Below are 20046 nucleotides of genomic sequence, written 5' to 3' on the forward strand. Positions count from 1 at the left end.
CTCATTGTCGACTTTATTGCTGTAAGCAGTTCCTTCTCTGTAGTGTTGCTGACCTGTTTTGACCCCAACTCTCCTTCCTGGAGAGAGTTCTTCTCCTTAACCTCTGCACTCCTAATAATGTTGCTTGTGCCTGCTCCACGGATGATCCTCACATCCTGTCTATAACCCCTTTCTGTCTGACTCCTGTCAAGCCTCTTGTCCTCCCACCCAATCACTCCGACAGCCCGTTTGACCATGGGCTCCCCATGGACACAACAAGCCCCGTGACTGCGCCCCAGGTCCCGCAACCTGATAGCAAGGTTCGAACACGTACATTCAGAGATCAGCATTTCCTCCATTCCTATTCATTCCCTATCCTTCATCAACTAATATCCCTCTTTTTCCTCTCTCCTCCACCCTTTTCCTCCTCTATTTGTTGACTTCTACTCTACAGTGGTAAAAATTCAACATATTTCAAGTTTGACCGAAGTGCGCACACAAGGCCATCAAGCATTAAACTCCTACATGGAGCGGCACTGTACAGCCTCAGTCCCTACTGGTAGCACTTTTTTATCAAGAATTTTTATGCCACCACCAGAAAATCACCAAGCAGCGTCATTCTGACATAACCAATTATGTTTATCCACAACTGCATTACGATGCAACGATTATAATTTCAACACCCTTATGGCCCATTGACTAAGGCATGACAATAGAGCTGATAAATGTCTGCACACCTCTATTTGTGTCTGTTGCACTTTCCATCCTTCTCTAATGGAAGATTTAAATCGTTTAGCATAGCAGTAATTGTGGTTCATGTCTTGAGTGCTTTCCCCACATGTTCTCCCTACATTTGCAAGGGTTATTATACATGCAGCATGAAGAACAAATGTAATTTGTCAAAACCTAAACTCGTCCTAAACCAAGGACATATCAAATTCGATAGCAATATGTTAGCAATATGTTGGACAATATGTTGGACATATGAAGTGAAGTGGACATGGAATGGAAATGCTTAAATTTGTTTTGGGGGGGTGCCTACAGAGGTTGTGACCGGCTATACCCTCACCGGTCTCCTTACAGTAACTGTTTGATCCTTATAAGAATGCTGGTGTGTAAGTGTGTTTATCTGCGTAATCTCCATCACAATCTTTTCTGTGAAAATATGTGCTTTAGATGAACAGTGCTTCTAGACGTTTATTGTCTGCACCACTATGGACTCTGCAAAATGTTGTAAATGGCCTGTATTGGGCTGCACATCACGTACAAGCCCTGATTTGATTATTTATTTATTTATTTGTTGCATTCTCTTCCCAAATCCAATTTTAGCTGACATTTCTCCTGACTGTAACGAAGTATGACCTTTGCAAAGGACAGTTGCTTCTGGAGACACAACTATGAGTGTGTATGTCTATGTGTGTGTATGAATGTGCAAAGCACACAGAAGGGCCAGGTATCTGTTTGCATTTTGACAGGGTGAGAGAGGGGGCAGGGAAATAGCTTAGCAGTGCATTGTGGGACTTTTAATCAGGCAATGGTCACCATTAGAGAAAACGAATTTGATTTGTGCAGAGAGGGAGCTGAGTGTGTACATGTGTGTAGATGTGTGTACATGAACAGAATAAACCACGGGTGCCTTCTTAATGTACACACATTCATGGGTATACAAAAGTCACACAAGCACTGATGCATGGTGCAGGGAGTGCATTCAATGTTACTGTAAAGCATACAAACCTAGCGGGTAAGGAAGCAGACTCGTAACCAAAAGGTTCAAAGCTGCTAAGGTTTCCTTGAGCAAGGTACCATTCTCACATAGTGTTTCACTAGGACGAAAAAAGATCAATCACTTTCAGAAACACACGCACACAATTGTCTCTAAATAGTTTTGGTACAAACAACAACAACAACATTTATTTCTTATATAGCCCATAATCACACACAGTATGTCTCAATGAGCTTTGACAGGCCCTTCTGCACACAAGGAAAAACTCCACACAAAAAAAAACTCTAGGAGAGAGAAAAAAAGAAAGGAAGAAACCTTGGGAAGGAGTGATACAGAGAGGGACCCCCTTCCAGGGTAGAGTGAGCCTGCAAATGGTGTCAGTGATTGTCCAATAACAAAAAAAAAAGTTGTACAGTTGTAGAGGTGGAGAAGTCCAGAGAGTAGTCCAGTGTCATGGCGTACACTACGTATCCATTAAGATGCTACTGGTCCATTTGAAGATCCCTGAAGTTGTAGTTGTTACGGTGGTGGCTGTGGTGACCCTCTGGTTAGTTTCATGCTAAGTCCTCACTTAGCAGTTGTCAGGAACTAGGATTTATCTGCTGGTCTCTTCACTGGGGTCTGCCAGTAGTCTGGGTGCTTGATTCCGTGTCTCGGAGAAAACAAACAGAAGCAGCGGCAGAGGGTGGCATTGTACGACTTATACTGAAATATGTGGTAATAGTGGTATATTGATGCTACAGTGGCCCAGTACCCTAACTAGAACAGCCTAACTAGGGTGAATTTAACACTGTCTGTGTCTAACAGGGTGACTGTGTGATAAAGTGGACTTTATAATTGACACTGTGCCAGAGTGAAGTGAACTGAGTGTCTGGACCTTTAAGGCCAGAGAAAACAGATAGGATTTCAGTTTAGATTTAAACACTGAGACTGTCTGAGTCTCGGACAATGACCTGCAAGCCGTTCCACAACTGTGGAGCTCTATAGGAGAAGAATCTGCTCTCAGCTGTGACCTTCTGTACATGTCAGTGACCTTGGGTACCAGTAGTGACTCCACACCTGTTGATCGCAGGGGGCGTGGCAGGGGTGACTGGGGTGATGTGGGGTGATGTAGTTCTAGTTAGAACTTATGATGCAGCATTCTGAACTAGCTGGAGTTTACTCATGCACCTACTAGAGCATCCAGACAGTAATGCGTTGCAGTAATCTAACCTTGATGTGATAAATGCATGGACCAACTTTTCATCCCAGCCCAAACTGAGGAATTCATGGATTTGATCAACTGGTCACTCAATTGATTGACACCATCTTTTCAAAGAGAAATCCAGGTGTGGGGAAACCTGAGTGTCCTCCTGGAATGTAATGGTGTACCTTGCTGCTCTTTCTGTGGAAGACATAGAGGATATCTACATATTCGGAACCATGATAACAGGCCTTGTGCTGATTGGATTAGGCACTGCCCTTGTTTATCAAAGATCAGAAACGATGACAAACCTCAACTGGGTTGGCCAGGATGATTGAAGGTGTGGGCAGAGCTGTTGGCACTCAGACTGTGACGATCGATTGTAGATTGGGCAACATCACTGTGACTATTGATCGCAATTGGATACCATCTCGAAGAAAGTCACATCTCTGCACAGAATGTTGGCTGGAGACCAGTGCACACTGAGCTGGAAATTCACTGCCTTTTTGCACGAATAACCCAAACAACCAATCCTATCAATTTTTGGTCTCCCCTAATCAGCATTGACCTCAGCCTTGGCCGTTGCTGATCCAAAATACCCTCAGAGGGTGGGGCAACTGAGACTCTCCCCATCCCAAGGACATCCCCACCCCCCATCTAACACCTCTGTCAGCTTCATACCCCCAGCATGAACAGGTTGATCAGCACCTCCAGTGGCTGCAGGACCAGATGGGTGTTTGTTTATGCTGGACTATCCCCAGCCCTTGCTGCGAGTGGCTTTTCATGTTGTGGAGTGCTTATGTTGCTGTGTATTTTTATTGGACTAGAGTCTAGGGGCTGCGTTTTTATTCTCCACCTCTCTCCCAATGTGATTCGTTTTCTCTGTTCTTTCCATATACCCTATCTTCCTGATCTGTCTACCTCCATACTCCCATGTGAAGTTTGTTTATATGTACAATGGGGTTGATGACCAGTTTCTCGCTGGTACTTTGTGACTAGTGAGATGGTGTATAGCAACAGCAACAAAGGGTTCTCATCATCATCTTCATCTGTGGTCATGAAATCCTTTAAACGCCTAGTTTTAGCCCATCTGAAGGTCATTACTGGTCATTACTGGTGATTTCTGGAACACGATCACTCAGTACTGGTGCCCCTCAATAATGTGTCCTGTCCCAACTGCTCTTCTTCCTCTACACCAATGACTGCACCTCCAGGAACTCAGATATTAAACTTCTGAAGTTTGCAGGTGAAATAACTGAAAACATGTTTTATATTCTAGTTTCTCCAAAATAGCCACCCTTTGCTCTGATCACTGCTTTGCACACTCTTGGCATTTTCTCGATGAGCTTCAAGAGGTCGTCACCTGAAATGGTTTTCCAAAAGTCTTGAAGGAGTTCCCAGAGGTGTTTAGCACTTGTTGGCCCCTTTGCCTTCACTCTGCGGTCCAGCTCACCCCAAACCATTTTGATTGGGCTCAGGTCCGGTGACTGTGGAGGCCAGGTCTCCACTTTATGTACATAACTCTACATGTGTTATTCATAGTTTGATGCCTTCAGTGAGACCTGTACTGTATATAAACAGAATATGTTAGTATCACTCAGCTCTTCTGACTCACATTATGCCTTTGATAAGCTATTAAAACCATACTGCATCTGGTTTAATTACATCATCCTCTCCTCTACAGTAGTGGGACTATAGAGTTAATAGATTTTAATTAGTCATAAGTTCTTTTTTTTTTTTTAATTCATGGCTCTGGAAGGTCAGGTACTGCTGAGTTGAGGAAAAGTCACATGCAAAGTTTCTTCTGTGATAATTCTACATGATACCCAACAATACACTCATTTGCAACAGCCACAAAAACTAGATCTCTTCCCCTGTTGTAGAAACTGCACATTTGTGCTAGTATAATGCAGTGGTGGCCTAGTGGGTGAGGAAGCGGACCTGTAATCAGAAAGTTCTTGGTTCAAATGGCAGTTCAAACTGCCAAGGTGCCACTGAGCAAAGCATTGTCTCCACACACTGCTCACAAAGGGTCATGGGTTAAAAGCAGAGGACACATTTCATTGTGTCCCCGTGTGATGTGCTGTGTATCACAATCATGTTATTTTCACTTCTTGCAGAATCACATTCGTTCAGCATGTTGATGATCTTTGACGGCTCTCAATTTTTTTTTGAGATGACATCAAATAACTGGAAAATTACTGGACCCAGCTACTCCCCATACTCCAAATTCTCTCCTACCTGTGCTTTCAAAAGCCAGCATGCTTTGACCTTTGAATCTCAAAGGTACTGGTGTCAGTGGCCCTGACACTTTTGGGCTCCCCTGTGGGTACCCTAGCATATATCTGGATCTGGGAACATACATAGCAGGTAAGCAACCTAGAATGTGGAAAACAATAGCAGGAAGACAGAAACAATAATATAACACTAAGAAAAAATACATCCCGCATCCGCCCCCCTAAGACATGCTAAGCAGGCATCCAATCAGCTGCTTCCTAACTAGCCCTTTTCCTGCCTTTATTTCTTCCCTGGGCCGCTGTGGTAATTGATTCTGTCTCTGTTGTTGTTGTGGGTTAGAGCTCCACAGGGAAATAAAGAGTGGGGAAAAAAAGCCCTTTCGTGCATACCCTTGATTATAATTCTGTCCACATTTAAACAAATGGAATCACTGGACTTTCCAGAAAAAACATCTAATTATCACCTTTATCACTTACGTGGCATCTAAATACAAAGCAGTTCAATAAAAAATACTCAGCACCATCAAAAAATATTTAAGAAAAAAGCTCTGAGCATCCTAGTCCACTGTGTTAAAAGTCAAATCTCCCTGAGCGATTGCTTTCATGGCGCTGAATATCTCCATCTAAATAGCTGCTTTTCACAGCATCCTTATGGGAGCAATTTCCCTTCCCAAACAATGATGTCACACCATGTCCCCAAGGAGACAGGAGGGCTGATGGACAGCTCGCTTCAGTGGGCCTAGCATTGACTCTGGCCGGTGAGCTCCTTGCAGGATGCAGCACTGCCGCCGCACGTCCAGATCCACTCTTTTACTGGAGCATGTGCTGGGAATAATAATGCGTCCATAGGGCAAAGAAAAAGGGAGGATGAAGGGGGAAAATGGTTGGTTTGTCTCTGTGGACCCTTCATCAACAATCTCATTATGAATTTAACAAGGTGATTAGCATGCACAGGGCAGTGGGACTAGGTGCTGATGAGACATGCCCTTTTCTGGCATTGCTGTACAATAGCCCCTGTATATGTGTGTATGTTTGTGTTTTGAATTTGTAGGTCTGCGTGCTGTAAGCATCTGAGATTCTGAATGTAAATTTATCCCAGAATAGAAATTTTGTAATGCATAAATACCAGCCCTTTCAAGGCAGGTATTTTGGATTTCTTAACACACTTATGTCTGTAAAGTGCAGTTAGGGCTCTATTTACATTACTAAGTCCTGTTACTATCACAGTTGTCAGGTATTGAGGTTTGAGAAATAATCTATGCTCATAATTAAGAGCAAAAACCATAGCCATAATTTTATTCAATCATACAAATGACTTGCTGCTGTTGGCTGTGTTGGAAACGTCATCTGACTGGTGACTTCACAGTATTCACAGCACTGGGAGCAGTTTTTAGGCAATTAAAGGAATATGTTTATTCTTGACATGTCAGTAATATTTGTTATTTTTCAGCTGTTGAGTGGCCATCTCTTTTGGGAAAACAATATGCTATTTAACAGGTTATACTGACCCACCAATAGTAATATGTGACAATTGTAGAATATATTAAAAGTAAATTTACATGTATTAACTTTGACCCAGCGTATTGCATACTGTCACGATTGGGTATGGCTGGAGACGCACCTGGTGTCAATCTACTTGACAGCAAGGTTTCAGCCATTGACAGGTTTGAATAATTAGATGGACATGGCTGGAGCCTTGTTATAAGGACCTTCTCAGCAGCCGATCGGGGACATTTTTATGTGGACTGTGAAATTCATGTGTGTAGTTTTCAGTTCTGTAAATTGCCACATGCCTGCAGGTTAGTTTCTGTTCTCCCATTTTGTCCCCTGTTTTTGGCCATCGTGCCATTTTTATTTGTGTTTAAGTCACGGTATTTGACACATACTTCATTACACATCAAGTATGTCAGCATTAAATTAAAATGGTCCCAATTAAAATAATAAGAAGGTAATATACAAAAGAACATATTTTTTCCCCTCTAAGGATCTGTTATTTAGAGGCTAAACAGATATTTAAATTTAAATACCATCAGGTTAAGTATGGGGGGTAATTTTCTATTTGAGTAGTGAGATGGGATGTGATTATGCTGTGAAACATAGAAAAAATATAGTACGACATTTATGATTTAACTCAAACAAGTTAATTTCAAGTACAGTACCGGCCAAAAGTTTGGACACTTCTTCTCATTCAATGTTTTTTCTTTATTTTCATGATAATTTACTATGGTAGATTCTCACTGAAGGCATCAAAACTATGAATGAACACGTGTGGAGTTATGCACTTAACAAACTGGAGACTGGCCTCCACAGTCACCGGACCTGAACCCAATCTAGATGGTTTGGGGTGAGCTGTACCAACAAGTGCTAAACACGTCTGGGAAATCCTTCACGACTGTAGGAGAAGCATTTCAGGTGACTACCTCTTGAAGCCAAGAATGTGCAAAGCAGTAATCAGAGCAAAGAAACTAGAATATAAAACATGTTTTCACTTATTTCACCTTTTTTTGTGAAGTACTCAACTCCACATGTGTTCATTCATAGTTTTGATGCCTTCAGTGAGAATCTATCATAGTAAATGGTCATGAAAATAAAGAAAACACATTGAATGAGAACATTTGGCCTGTACTGTACATGTCATAGTACATATAAGACCCTGCATAGTGGGTGTGCATGTGTGCAGCTACACAGTCAGATGGGAATTGAACAATCAGAAGGATGATGTCATTCATTGCTCTGATGTTGATGTTGCTCATTGCTCAGTTATCATTGGGTTATACTTACTATCCAGCACAAAGACATAAGTGGGTTTTTTTACTTGCTACTTGTCTTAGAAAGTAGGCTGGAAGAAAGGTGTCACTCCTCCGTCAGGCCAGGGTTGTCATGGAAACAGGCTTGTGCTAGTGTAGAGCTGGTGGAGCAGCAGGCGGGGTATTAACATCTTTACATAACTCTCAGTGGGACAGGGTCAGCCATTATCATGTACTGATGTTCCTGGGACGTTTTCCATGGCTGCGTTCCCTGGGGGCTTCAGCTCTAGCTGACCCAACAGACTTGTGTTGGGTTGCTTCACTGCTGTTGACTACCTGTGGAACATGGTGACACGGCAACTTTTACTTTTCATTAGTCTGTGTGTGTGAATATGTTATTGTGTTAGAAGTCCATAATGACAGATCACATATTGTAAAATCAGTACAAGTGGGAGGATTGTGCTGGCGTCTCTTATGAGTTGTGATGGAAGTTGTAAAGTACAATGATCAGATCTGCAGTTACCAGGGACATGTGCGTGTCGGTTTTGAATGTGTCTACATGTTTCAGTTCCTCAGCATGTGAATTCCCATCAACTTGTGTGTGTGTGTGTGTGTGTGTCTGGTGTGTACCTGTCACCAATGAGATTAGGACAAGTTTATTCTTGTCCTTGATCTCTCTGTGCCCTTATATGTCATCATATTTTAGGTAATTGATGCAGCCTCCTCTAATTATCACTGTTCATTCTGCACCATCCATTATTATTTACTACTGTTACACACACACACACACACACACACACACACTCTCTCAGAAAGCTGTTTTTTTAGACTGTTGTCACCCAGCGGCACTGGATATTTGATCAGGTTCCCAGGCTTTTCCTGTGTATTGAGTTTACAGCTTTCACTCCCTGGCTTCTATTTAATTTGTAGTCCGGAAAATGACCAAGTCCCTTCTTATTGGATTGTCAGAGAAGCTGGGCTTGTTCCCCGAAGCAGACTGCTGGTGGACTGCGCTGTTCTCTCATCCCTGTATCACTGACTTGCCTCTCTTCTCTCTCTCTCTGATAGAAACCTATCCAGGAATCCTCTGGTCAGCCTGTCCTGGCAACTCTTTCAGAACCTGCAACTCTCCGAGCTGTAAGTTCAGCACTTTCTCATTGCTAAACAACCCCCATGCCATGCCTCCAGGCCCAGTGCCTCTCCTTCAGCATCACCGCAAGTGAGCAAAAGAAAAATGGAAAAGAGGTCACCCATCTGCTGTTTCTAGAGGAGCATGCCGGTCAACACTGACTTGAACCTCCTCACCAGCCATGTTTAGGCAAAAGTGCAGCCTTCAGTGAACATTTAATAATTTAATTTAATAATCAGCAAGCATTAGATTAGACACAAAATTGTCATTTCCAGACCTTATAAATATTCAGAAAAAAATCATGTCCCACTTATGGTTTAAGTTGTTTTTTAAATTTACTGAACAGCCCACAAATGCCTTATATATCATTACAGATTTATTTTAGTCTGACTTTATTCTGTGAGTATAGACAGTATTTTTTACTTTCTTTGTTTCTGTTGGCTCAATGCTTTTTTTGTGGTGCATTGCTATTTTATCTAAAACATCATCTTTCTTTGCACATAATTAGACATACACAATGTTTGCATTGAACATAAAATGGTAGGAGCATTTAGCAGTGGAAGGGATTTTGCTATTTTGGGCTGGGCTGTGGATCTTTTTTTGGAGTGTCAACATTTTATTCCTCAAATGGAATGGAACATAACTGGTTTATAAACAAATGTATTTTATACCCTGATTTCTATAAATAATTTGTCTACTGTATACCCCATGTGCCCCCCATTTTGGTTTATTATGTTACGCCCAAAACAAACCTCTGAATAATGAAGGCCATGAAGGCCATTTTTCTGTTATCAAAAAAGGATTGGATGAACCTATAAATTATTATAATTTCTTTGCTTTTTGTTTCCTGCTATGCATCAGATTGTTAAAATAGGGTCCAGAGTGTGTAAAACAGATGAATAGAGACAGCAGAGGTAGAGCAAGTATGTAGTGCTGCAGTCACTTTGCAGGCATGGAAGCACTGGTCAGGAACAGAAGGAGAGCAGTGTGAGCAGTGTGTGATGGTCCAGCCTAAAAGCAGAAACAGGACAGTTCCTCAGAGGGGTCCCTCTTCTCACGGGTCAGCCTGTCCTTCAAAAGGGATGCACACACAAAGATACACAGACACACTTTAACAACACTTTGACATCAAGACGACTTTAGTACACTACCTTAACTGCAACCTTTAAACAGAAAGTCCTCATCATTGGAAAACAAGCTGTGTTCCTCTGTGGGCTGATCTTGTTAGGATTAAACAGAACAATGGCACGCCAGCATTGATAGAGGGCACTTTTAACACAACTAAATGTCACATTTTCTGTTCTGGAACAGAACACGTGTATAAGATTTACTCATTAACCTGGTTGTTATGTACTATACTTTTAGTTAAACCATACATTGTCTTTTGTGTAGTGCAGTAACACTGAAAAAGAATTATTTTAGAAAAGTAATGTCACATCCTGACTGGATACTAAAATAATATACATATATAAAATGCATTATTGTCCATATTTAGCAGTTCCATGTCTGAGTGGTAACGTCATCTTTGGGACACCATAACAGTTCCATCGTTGAGATGTTCACTACTCTTCTGACCCATACGACTGAGAGATAACCAAAACCTTTCAGGCCCAAGCAGAGAAAATGGAATATTTAATATTCTGCCCAGATTTGTTGAACAAGTTCCTGCGTGACAGGACATTACTAAGAATCTGAACATTACATGTATCTTCAGTCTAACACCTCCCTAAACACTATATAAGTGTAAGTGTTGTGCCATGTGGACCTTGGTTTTTACCCTTAATGTGATTTTAAGGGTCATGCTCTGCAGCAGACACATCAGACACATGGAAAATGGGAATATAAATTTGTGTTCGTACCTGATACATAAACAGGTTATGTGTATGAAAGACCTGGATGACCACAGCCATGAACAAAAGCAACCATGGGTTCATTAAAATTGTTATCATTAGTCAAAATTCATGGAAATCTTATTTGTTTTATTATTTGTTGATTAAATGTGTGTTAATGATTATTAAATATTTTAAGTTTCTTTTTATATCTATACCAATACAATTGGTACAATTGGTAAGTCCCAGAAATCAACTGGTATGATTATCAAAAAGATGAATTAGTTTGTATGAGTTGCTTTATGCCCAAGGCCTAATTTTAAATAAAATAAGTCCCCACTGGATTAGTAGGACCTCTGAATATTTCTTATCACTGTCTATGATTGGCTTGTGGGGCAAAGTCATGGCAAGTTTAATGAGTGTGACGTGGGTTTTACTGTTTATGTCATTATTATTCATAGTCTCATATTCATTGTCATGTGTAATGTTTGGATGTTGAGTGTCTTATAAGAGCTGAGAAAGCTTGAGAGGTGAAGCCAATCAAGAAGCAATTTGGCTCATTCACCAGGCTAGATATTATTGTGTTTATTGAGCAATTGCTGACGCATGCAGGCAGGTGTTTCTCACTTTAAATGAAGGGGGCTAGACTCGGCTGCAGAAATTGACCCAATTCACAGAAATTGACACTAAAGTTTAAGGCTAAAGTTAAGGCTGATTTCTCTATTCACCACTATTTTTCAGACTTTGACATTTGATGCATGAGTCCAGTACCAGGTTACTTCAGATGTAACTGAATAGACATAAACTCTTCCATTCCACTTATAATATTTTGTTGGACCATTGGACATTTTTCTTTGATCCAGAGATGCATACATTTTTCGCGAAGATCTGGAAGGGGACAGTTGGATCATTGCACAAATTCTTCACCAGCAAATCCCAAAAATTCTCTTTGGGTTAAAGGTGTGGACTGTGGCGGACAATCCATGTGTAAAAATTATCTCATGAGCCCTTCCCATGGGAACATGGTACTTGGAAGGTCGCACGCACACAACTCCAAGGGTTTAACGACAGAAACAACATGAACAAGTAACAAGACTAGACATATTCAGGTACTTAAATAGATTACATACAAGTGAGCACAATCATGGTAAATCAGGGTACACAGGACATGGAACACTAGGAAAACCTGTCCCGGAGGGATCTCTGAATCCATGCTTCACTGTTTGAGCCTGATATATCATGTCATCTGTGAATATGCCTGTGCCATCAGGGAAGAACCATTCCATGATGGAATAATCTTGTCATTCAGAAGAGAACATTGCTGAACCTCAACCTCAACTGCAGCAAACCCAGATCGTAGCACTGCCTCCACAGGCTTGTATGATAGGGAGTGGGGGTGGTTAAAACAGCGTTCAGGCCAGTTTCTGAATTCTTGGCTGGACAGTGTCTAGTCCTTATAGAATTGTAAATACATGGGTGTATTAAGACTCCTGGGTGTCTTACATGGGTGTAACTCCACTCTCAACCAGCAGCTGTTTTTATTTTTACACTATTCAGTAGTAATGTCTTATAACACTTTACTGGATATAAGATCTAGAAATGCTTACTGCAAGTTTTTCAACATAGCTACTCCCTTTGGAAAGGCTCTATTCATCTCAAAGTAATGCTTTAGACCTGGGCCCTAGGAACCAGAAATGCCAACAAAGGGGGAGAAACTGAAACAGGAAGCTCCATCCATCAGGGTCGATGCATAGCTGGATTTACCAATCACTGTCCACACAACTGGACATTTGTATTTGTGGACTGGATAATTTCCTAAGAATTGGGAACTGTATTAAATACTGTAACTGTATTCACACCTGTATTAACATATATAAATCACACCAACCCAATATATAAAGATTTAAAGCTTAAGAAGCTAGAGTTAAACATCACATCACATCTATATCACATCTACTGGTTGCGCAGATCATTTGCTGCCGCCAACTTAAATGCAGTGACAAAAAAAAATAAAATAAATAGTGTTAAACCTGAAGCTTTAACAGTTCATAAATCAGTTCAAGCTGAAGTGGAAAAAATGTGAGCATGTTTTCTGAGCTCACCCTTGAACGATGAGGTGAGAGAACATTGCCATTACTGCTGAACATTCTGTGCATGATCCATTCCTCTTTGCAGCAGTGGTTTGTTGGACCAGTCCGCAGAGGCTACCAAAAATTCTCCTCGCAGGCATGTCTGGCTACCCTATTGGATCATGATCATCAGACAAATGCTTCAAGGCAATTACCATTTTAGGACCCATGCAAACAGAATACATTTGAAATTCCTTTTTATAAAAATGCCAGAGAAGAAAATATAATGCTTGTTATAGACAAATAGGAAGTACAATCTTCAATCAGTAGCCTTCAACACTAAATGAGTTGTCCCCAAAAAAAAAACTTTACGCCACTGTTTTAGAAAGTACCCTTCTTAAGTGGAGAGTTTTGCCAGCTTTAGCACTCTTTAAACCCCTCACCTCCTTGTCATGCATGTAGAATCTGTACATGATTTTTTTTTACATATTTTAACTTAAAGTATATGCAAATTGGGCTGTGAGTGTGTGTGTTTCATGAGACGCTCTGGAAGGGAAAATTTCACGTAATATCCAACACAAAAGGTACATTACAAGTTATGTGACAATAAAATAAATTTGATATGATTATCCCTTTAAGGCCTGGAATCACAAATAGCATTGCATTGATTTGTGTTTTTGTTGATAATAGTATTTCTCTCATCTCAGATCCTGCAAAAAAAGTCACAGGTCCCAATACCTAAAGTAAATGTACCTACGGACTTACGGGGGAAGGAAGCGCAGAGCTGTGACATGTTGGGAAGGGGTTTTATTATTAAACAAACAATAAACACAAAACACGCGGTGGCCGAAAACAGTTTAACTTAATTAAAGAACATAAACTAACCCGCATGGCATGTGGCGATTGCCAGAACTCAAAATACATAAACATTTGCAAAGGTCAAGTTCACTACCGTTCACCAGAGTTCATGAAAATGCCGTCCCTCCCGAAGGGGCGGACATCTGTGGTTTTTAAGCGCTGTCAGGAATGGGCACAGGTGATAAGCACAGCTGCAGTCAAACCTGACAGAGCCCCCCCTCCAAGGGCTACATCCTCGGAGCCCCAGCAGTACCATCAGTGGAGGCGGCGGGGTGGACGGCGGCAACCACAGGGCTCCTGCCCTGCTGTATCCTCCCCTTGGAGGACCCGGTCCCTTGGGCTGGCTCCCCGGCGTGGTCAGGCGTGGCGGCCCCGGTCCCTCGGGCTGGCTCCCTGGCGTGGTCAGGCGTGGCGGCCCCGGTCCTTCGGGCTGGCTCCCTGGCGTGGTCAGGCGTGCTGACCCCGGTCCCTCGGGCTGGCTCCCCGGCGTGGTCAGATGTGGCGGCCCCGGTCCCTCGGCATGGCTCCCCGGCGTGGTCATGCGTGGCGGCCCCGGACCCTCGGCCTGGCTCCCCGGCGTGGTCCCGCGTGGCTGCCCCGGACCCTCGGACCTGCACACAAAAACCAAGGCCGATCCATCGGGTACGTGCGGGCCCTGTCTCCATACGTTCCCTCTGACCCGTCTTGCGTCTTTCCCTGCACCGCGTAGGGAGGTGGTCCTGGAGCCTCCGGCGACCATTCCAGGCACCCCAGGCTGGTGCCTTCTGGGACCATGCAGCCCCTCTCGCTGCACAGCCCTGGTGCCAAGTGGGGGGCATTGCCAGACAATCCAGCTAGCACCTTCTACATCCGTTGGGTCAAGCACCCCCCCTGGCTGGACTTAGGGGTACCTTGGGGCTCGCCCACCTCATCTTGGACCTGCACATTCGGGTCAGGAACCTCCTCCCTGGGGTTCGGCTCCGTGGCTGGGTCGCCATCTGGTGGACACAAAGAGGGGAAGTGGGGGCGACATACAGACACTAATGCCACTCGCACACACACACAGACAGAGACAAACAGAAGAGAGGGTCGTCTGGCTCCCTCTCTGGGCTCTCCGGGACCTCCTCAGGGGGCACAGCCAGGATCTCGGGAGGCGCGACCTGCTTGTCACCAGCCAGTGCTGGGTCTTCTTGCCCCGGATCCTGACTGGCGCTGGATGTGGAGGAGGGGCAGAGTTCAATCCCTGGCTCAGGCTCTGGCCGATCAAACTCCGCCCTCAGTTTCGGCAGGAAGTCCCGAAAACTCCTTCTGTCTGTCTCTCCCTGCTGCCAGAGGGCTGCGCCCCAGCCCCATGCTGACCCAGACAGACACGCGAGGATGGTGGTGATCTCATTTGTGTCTGCTGCCCCACTGAAGGGTCCTGGGGCCATTGGGCTGTCCCACACAGGGCTGGGCCCGTCTCTGGAGATAGTGTTGGGTGTGTGGCATGGAGGGTGGTGGACGTCTTCTCCAGCAGGTGTGGGCGCTGGTGCTGCGCTGCCATTTCGCTGGTGGAACGTCCGGGCAGAGGGAAGGCGGGTCGGCGACCGGAGCTGGGAAGGTGTACTCCCCGCAAGGCAGTCCCGGCAGCACAGTTGCTGGCTGGAGACCTCCCGTCACCCTCTTCCACCAGCTTTCCTCACACTGCTGGGAGGGACGTGGGTCTCCACGGACCTCGTGACGATCCTGGACGGGCGCGATGGGCGGAGCCATCCCGGCACCGACCGCCCAAACGGAGTCATCCTGGTCGTCGTCCGTGTCTCTCTCGTCTTCCTCATACCCCCGGAAGTCACGTGGGTCATCACGGATGTCGCGACGATCTCGGACGCATGAAATGGGCGGAACCATCCCGGCAAACAACCGCCCAAAGAAAATCAACGTCATCGCCGCTTTCATCATCCGTGTCCTCCCACCGGTGACTCCGAGGGTTGTCTACCCTGCGGACATCCTGGACCCATGCCGCGATCAGTTCCCATGGGCAGTACTCTGGCCATTCGGGCTGGAGCCTGCTCACCTCCTCGCTGGAGGAATGCTGCTGTGGTCGTCGCTTACACCCCTGGAAGTGACGTGGGTCCCCACGGACCTCGCGACGATCATGGACGGGCGCTATGGGCAGAGCCTAATCCGCGTCTCCCGTGTTCTCGTCGTTGTCATCGTCTGTGTCGTCCCAGTCCACGGGGAGCCTGGCCAGCAGAGCGCAGAGTTCCTGGCTCGACATGGCGAGCCCACGTCACTTCCTCGCTGCTGCCGACGCCACCGTCTTCGCTCCGCCCACTCACCCGCCGAAGTTGTCGCTTCCGGGTTTCGCGGAGTCTCCCGGGGGTGACGTCACCACGTACCATGGCTTTTCGGGGAGAAACCGCTCCACTAGAACGGGCGGTGTGTCTCTCCCCCAGTGTCCGCGTTCGTCGCGCCGGGCTGAGTCCTTCGCGGCGTTTCTTCTCCTCTGCTTCTTTCCTCTGCGCTTTTGTCGGGAGGGACGGCATTCTGTCACGACTACGGACTTACGGGGGAAGGAAGCGCAGAGGTGTGATGTTGGCACCTCTGTGGCACCTCAGTGGCACCTTGGCGGATCGGGATTCGAACCGGCAACCTTCTGATTACAGGGCTGCTTCCTTATCCGCTAGGCCACCACCACTACTATGGTGATAACATAATACAGTTTTATTTTTTAAATAATAGGAGGGGTTATTATTATGCTAATTAAGTGTACAACCATTATTTTTTTGGTTTGAATCTTGAACTGATTGCCCCTTGACCCCTAAGTGTTGCTCATGACTTCATGGTCATTATGGTCTATAAAATGTATACATAAAAGTAGTAATAATAATTCCTTGACTGTTTAATAATTCTTATGAATGGCTTGTTTGGTTGAAGTTTAATGCTTATTGTAACCAATTAAAGGCATTTACTATACATAAACCAAAGTATAGGTAGTGTTGTAGTGTACAGGTCAACATTTGTGCAGTGTTGTACAACGTATGCCTACATTTTCCTGCCCCCTCTTTTGGCCATGCACAGGCTGTACATTGCCTGTGGGGCTGGTCCATGCTCAGTTGTTCACACCTGTGATTTGTGGGTAATAAAAGAACAGAGGTTTTATGTTGCAGTCTCACAAGCTGGCCAAAACAGTCAATGAGTTTACATGGATTTTTTGGTTTTCTGTTTGAATCTTGAGATGAATCTTCCCTCATATTCTTGGTATATATCCTCTGGACTTCATGTTAGCTAGTGATTGTAAGTGGGCTGCAGTAACCCTGTCAGGTATTTAATGCATTTGACATTCATTGTCTAATGGTGTTACATTTTATTTTATTGACTTTATGTCTCCTCTATATTTAGGTTTTGGTGCTTTTTTGCTTGTGTTTATTTCTTGCTGTGCTGATAGCAGCTCTGCCTTTCCGTCAAAGTCTCTCTCCAGCAGCGGGTGCAGAGCTGCTCATAAATCTTGGTGCATGTTTGTGTTTTTATAGCCCTTTGTGTGTACACAGGCAGCGCAAAGCACAATAGACGCAACTCTTAAATCATATCAGCTCTGCACAAGAGAGGAAAAAAGACAGTAACACCTGTATTGAGTTTTATTGCATGTTATGTGAGTTTTCTCTACTTATTTGTATTTCAATGCCTATCCTCCCTCGGGCCGACTATGGTTGAGTGAGGGGGCATTCTTTGGGATGAGGGTGTTGTATTTAAGCCCCCGAGACCAGGGTTGTAATCAGTGTGATGGAAATGACCCGTGTGTCGTGGAGCTCTTACCAACCCGCTAGAGGGACCCTGTCAATCAGAAGCTCAGGATACATAGAAGGGAGTCTGAAAAATACAATCCTCTCAATGTTGATGCATTAATGCTTGCAATTAATTTGGAAAACATGCCTCTCTATTTTATTCTTAACATAATTTTATAAACTGCCCCCCCCTCAATCCATTGTGGATTTCCAATTTACTTGCTATTACTGAAGATCGAAGCGTAAACAGCACAGTGAAAATATCCAATATCCACTCAACCTGAAATTCAGAGCAGGAGCACTGACTCTGTAGTATAAAATGTGAACTTCAAATTTCAAACCACCAGTCTCCCACTCGCATTGGCAGAATATAAGTATGAGACTCTTGCTAATAGTTGCAGCAACTGATCATCCAGTAATATCTTCTTTTTCCCAACCTTGGGTGTCACTACGTTTTTCTCCCTCACTGGATTTTGACAAGGAAGGAAGTAATTATAGCATTTTACGAGTACTTAAGCACAGTTCTGAAAACAGAAACACTGTTTCAAAACGCTATAAGAAATGAACACAAGCACAAACTCTGACCACTACAGATGGTATATATAAATGTACTGAATTTTTCACCCATGATTCATAGGATCTGTTTCTTGTAAACAATTACACACTGATCTGTTTATTCAACCACAAAATTTCTTTTTCGAATGATGATGGCTTTTTTTAAAACTACATAAAACATCAATGAACAGAGGACACAATCATCAACAATTACTACTGAGGTACAATGCAAGTCACTTGTATAGCTTCATTGATTTTTAAAAAGCCCTCTTTTCTATTATTTTCTATATATTTTCTTTTTTTAACACTTTTTATGGCATTTGTATGTTCCACGTGTCATCAGTCATGGGGCAATTGGAAATTGGAATATATCCGCATGACTATTAAAGAACACTTTGCTCGGTTGGTCTGGTGTTGTGAGAGTCATTCATTCAGGTTTGTGTTCTCTGTATCTTCTTTCCAAGCTGTGCTTAATGAAAATTGCAAGACTATTAAACTAACGATGCATGCAGCAAACTGGAGACAGAGACAGACTGAGAGAAAGAGGATGGATAGAGGGGTTTCAGAAGCCTTGGTTGAAGAACCCTAGACTGCATAATTGAAGCTGGATCTTCATTTTGGATGTTTTATGCAATATAGCTAAATCAAGAGATTCCCCGCTATAAAAGGCTTCCTGTTGCACATTGTATTAGAGGTGGCATTGTAAGTAAAACCTTTTACTCAGGAAGTATAATAACATTTTGTTGTTCTAAACTAAAGCAGAGACCAGAGCAGGTGATGTTATTCAATTATTAGATGCCAGAAGCAATTAAGATACAGCGTATTAGGCGTTAGCACATTATTAGTGGCAGTAATTAGACAGTAATGGAGCATGACACTTGTGCATTTCTCTGCAACAAGCAGTGTGAATCCTGATTGCTAAAGCATCATTAGATGTTTAAGTCCCACACTGTGGTCGAGGCAAATCATCCATCAGACTCCCAACAAGTTGCCTTTTTTAATTCCTTTTGACCTGTAATGTATTTATATAGAGAGCAGGGATGAGTTGATGAGTCGGAAACCATCACAGGAATTCACCATCCCTGCAGTGAATGCTGGGATTGTGAGAGGAAATCGTCTCACACCTCCAAGGTAGTGAGTTTGAATCCTGGATATGTGAATCCTGGTTTGGGTTTGTCAAGTTTGCATGCTCTTCCCTGTGTTTGTGCAGGTTTCCTCCAGGTTCTCTTCCAAGTTTTCTTCCCATCATCCAAAAGCACACTAGGTGAATTGGGGACTTTAAATATGCCATAGGTATGATAGGTATGATAGGTTCAAGGAGGATTTTGAGCTTTAGTCACAGATATTGTTAGTCCTTCATTGTCCTTGGTCACATGTATGTATGAATATTGTGAATCATTGTTTGTATGCTGCTATCTGTCTGCATAACAGCGGCAAGGGATGATCAAATCCTTGATTTGCAACTCTAATTGAAAACAAAAATTCTCTAGTTGGGTGTAGACCTTGTGTGAGATAATGTTGTGTTGTAATTCATGATGTCCTCATACAACCCATATCTGCCTTTTGTGTCTCTTAGTAGGAAGAAGGAATGACATTATTTGACATTCTGACAGTCTGAAATATGGCATTTGACTGCAGCTGGCCCATCTCCAGTATGGTGTGCTGAATGGTTGCTGACATTGCTTGGCATGTCTGTTTGTTCATTACTCAGTTTTGTCCTCCCTGTTCCTACCACGGACCGAGCTGTTCCCTGCTGAGCGAGTCAGCAGTGTGCTCTTCACATAATAAATTGGAAGGAATCAGTCTAGATTGCAGTGCAAATTGAATGCCATGTGCGTGCCATTTCCTCATCTTCCAGAATGTTTCCGATAATGAATGGCTTTCATATTTCATTTCAATAATAAAGGCAACCAAGGAGTGTGCACCATGTGTCTTAGAGGTGCACTTCCCTCACCTAATCAGAAATAGACACAATGGATGTATGTGTGTTTTTA

At 43.6% G+C, this 20046-nt stretch overlaps 1 protein-coding gene across 1 annotated transcript in view; it reads left to right on the forward strand.

Annotated features, from left to right (window-relative positions):
• Nucleotides 1-20046, forward strand: part of LOC114766652 (NT-3 growth factor receptor-like) — a 164381-nt gene that overhangs the window by 58316 nt on the left and 86019 nt on the right. The window contains 1 exon segment of the mRNA XM_028957667.1: nucleotides 8938-9006. Coding sequence (XP_028813500.1) covers nucleotides 8938-9006 — 69 coding nt within the window.

Source organism: Denticeps clupeoides, chromosome 17, assembly GCF_900700375.1.
Source record: "Denticeps clupeoides chromosome 17, fDenClu1.1, whole genome shotgun sequence".
NCBI lineage: Eukaryota > Metazoa > Chordata > Actinopteri > Clupeiformes > Denticipitidae > Denticeps > Denticeps clupeoides.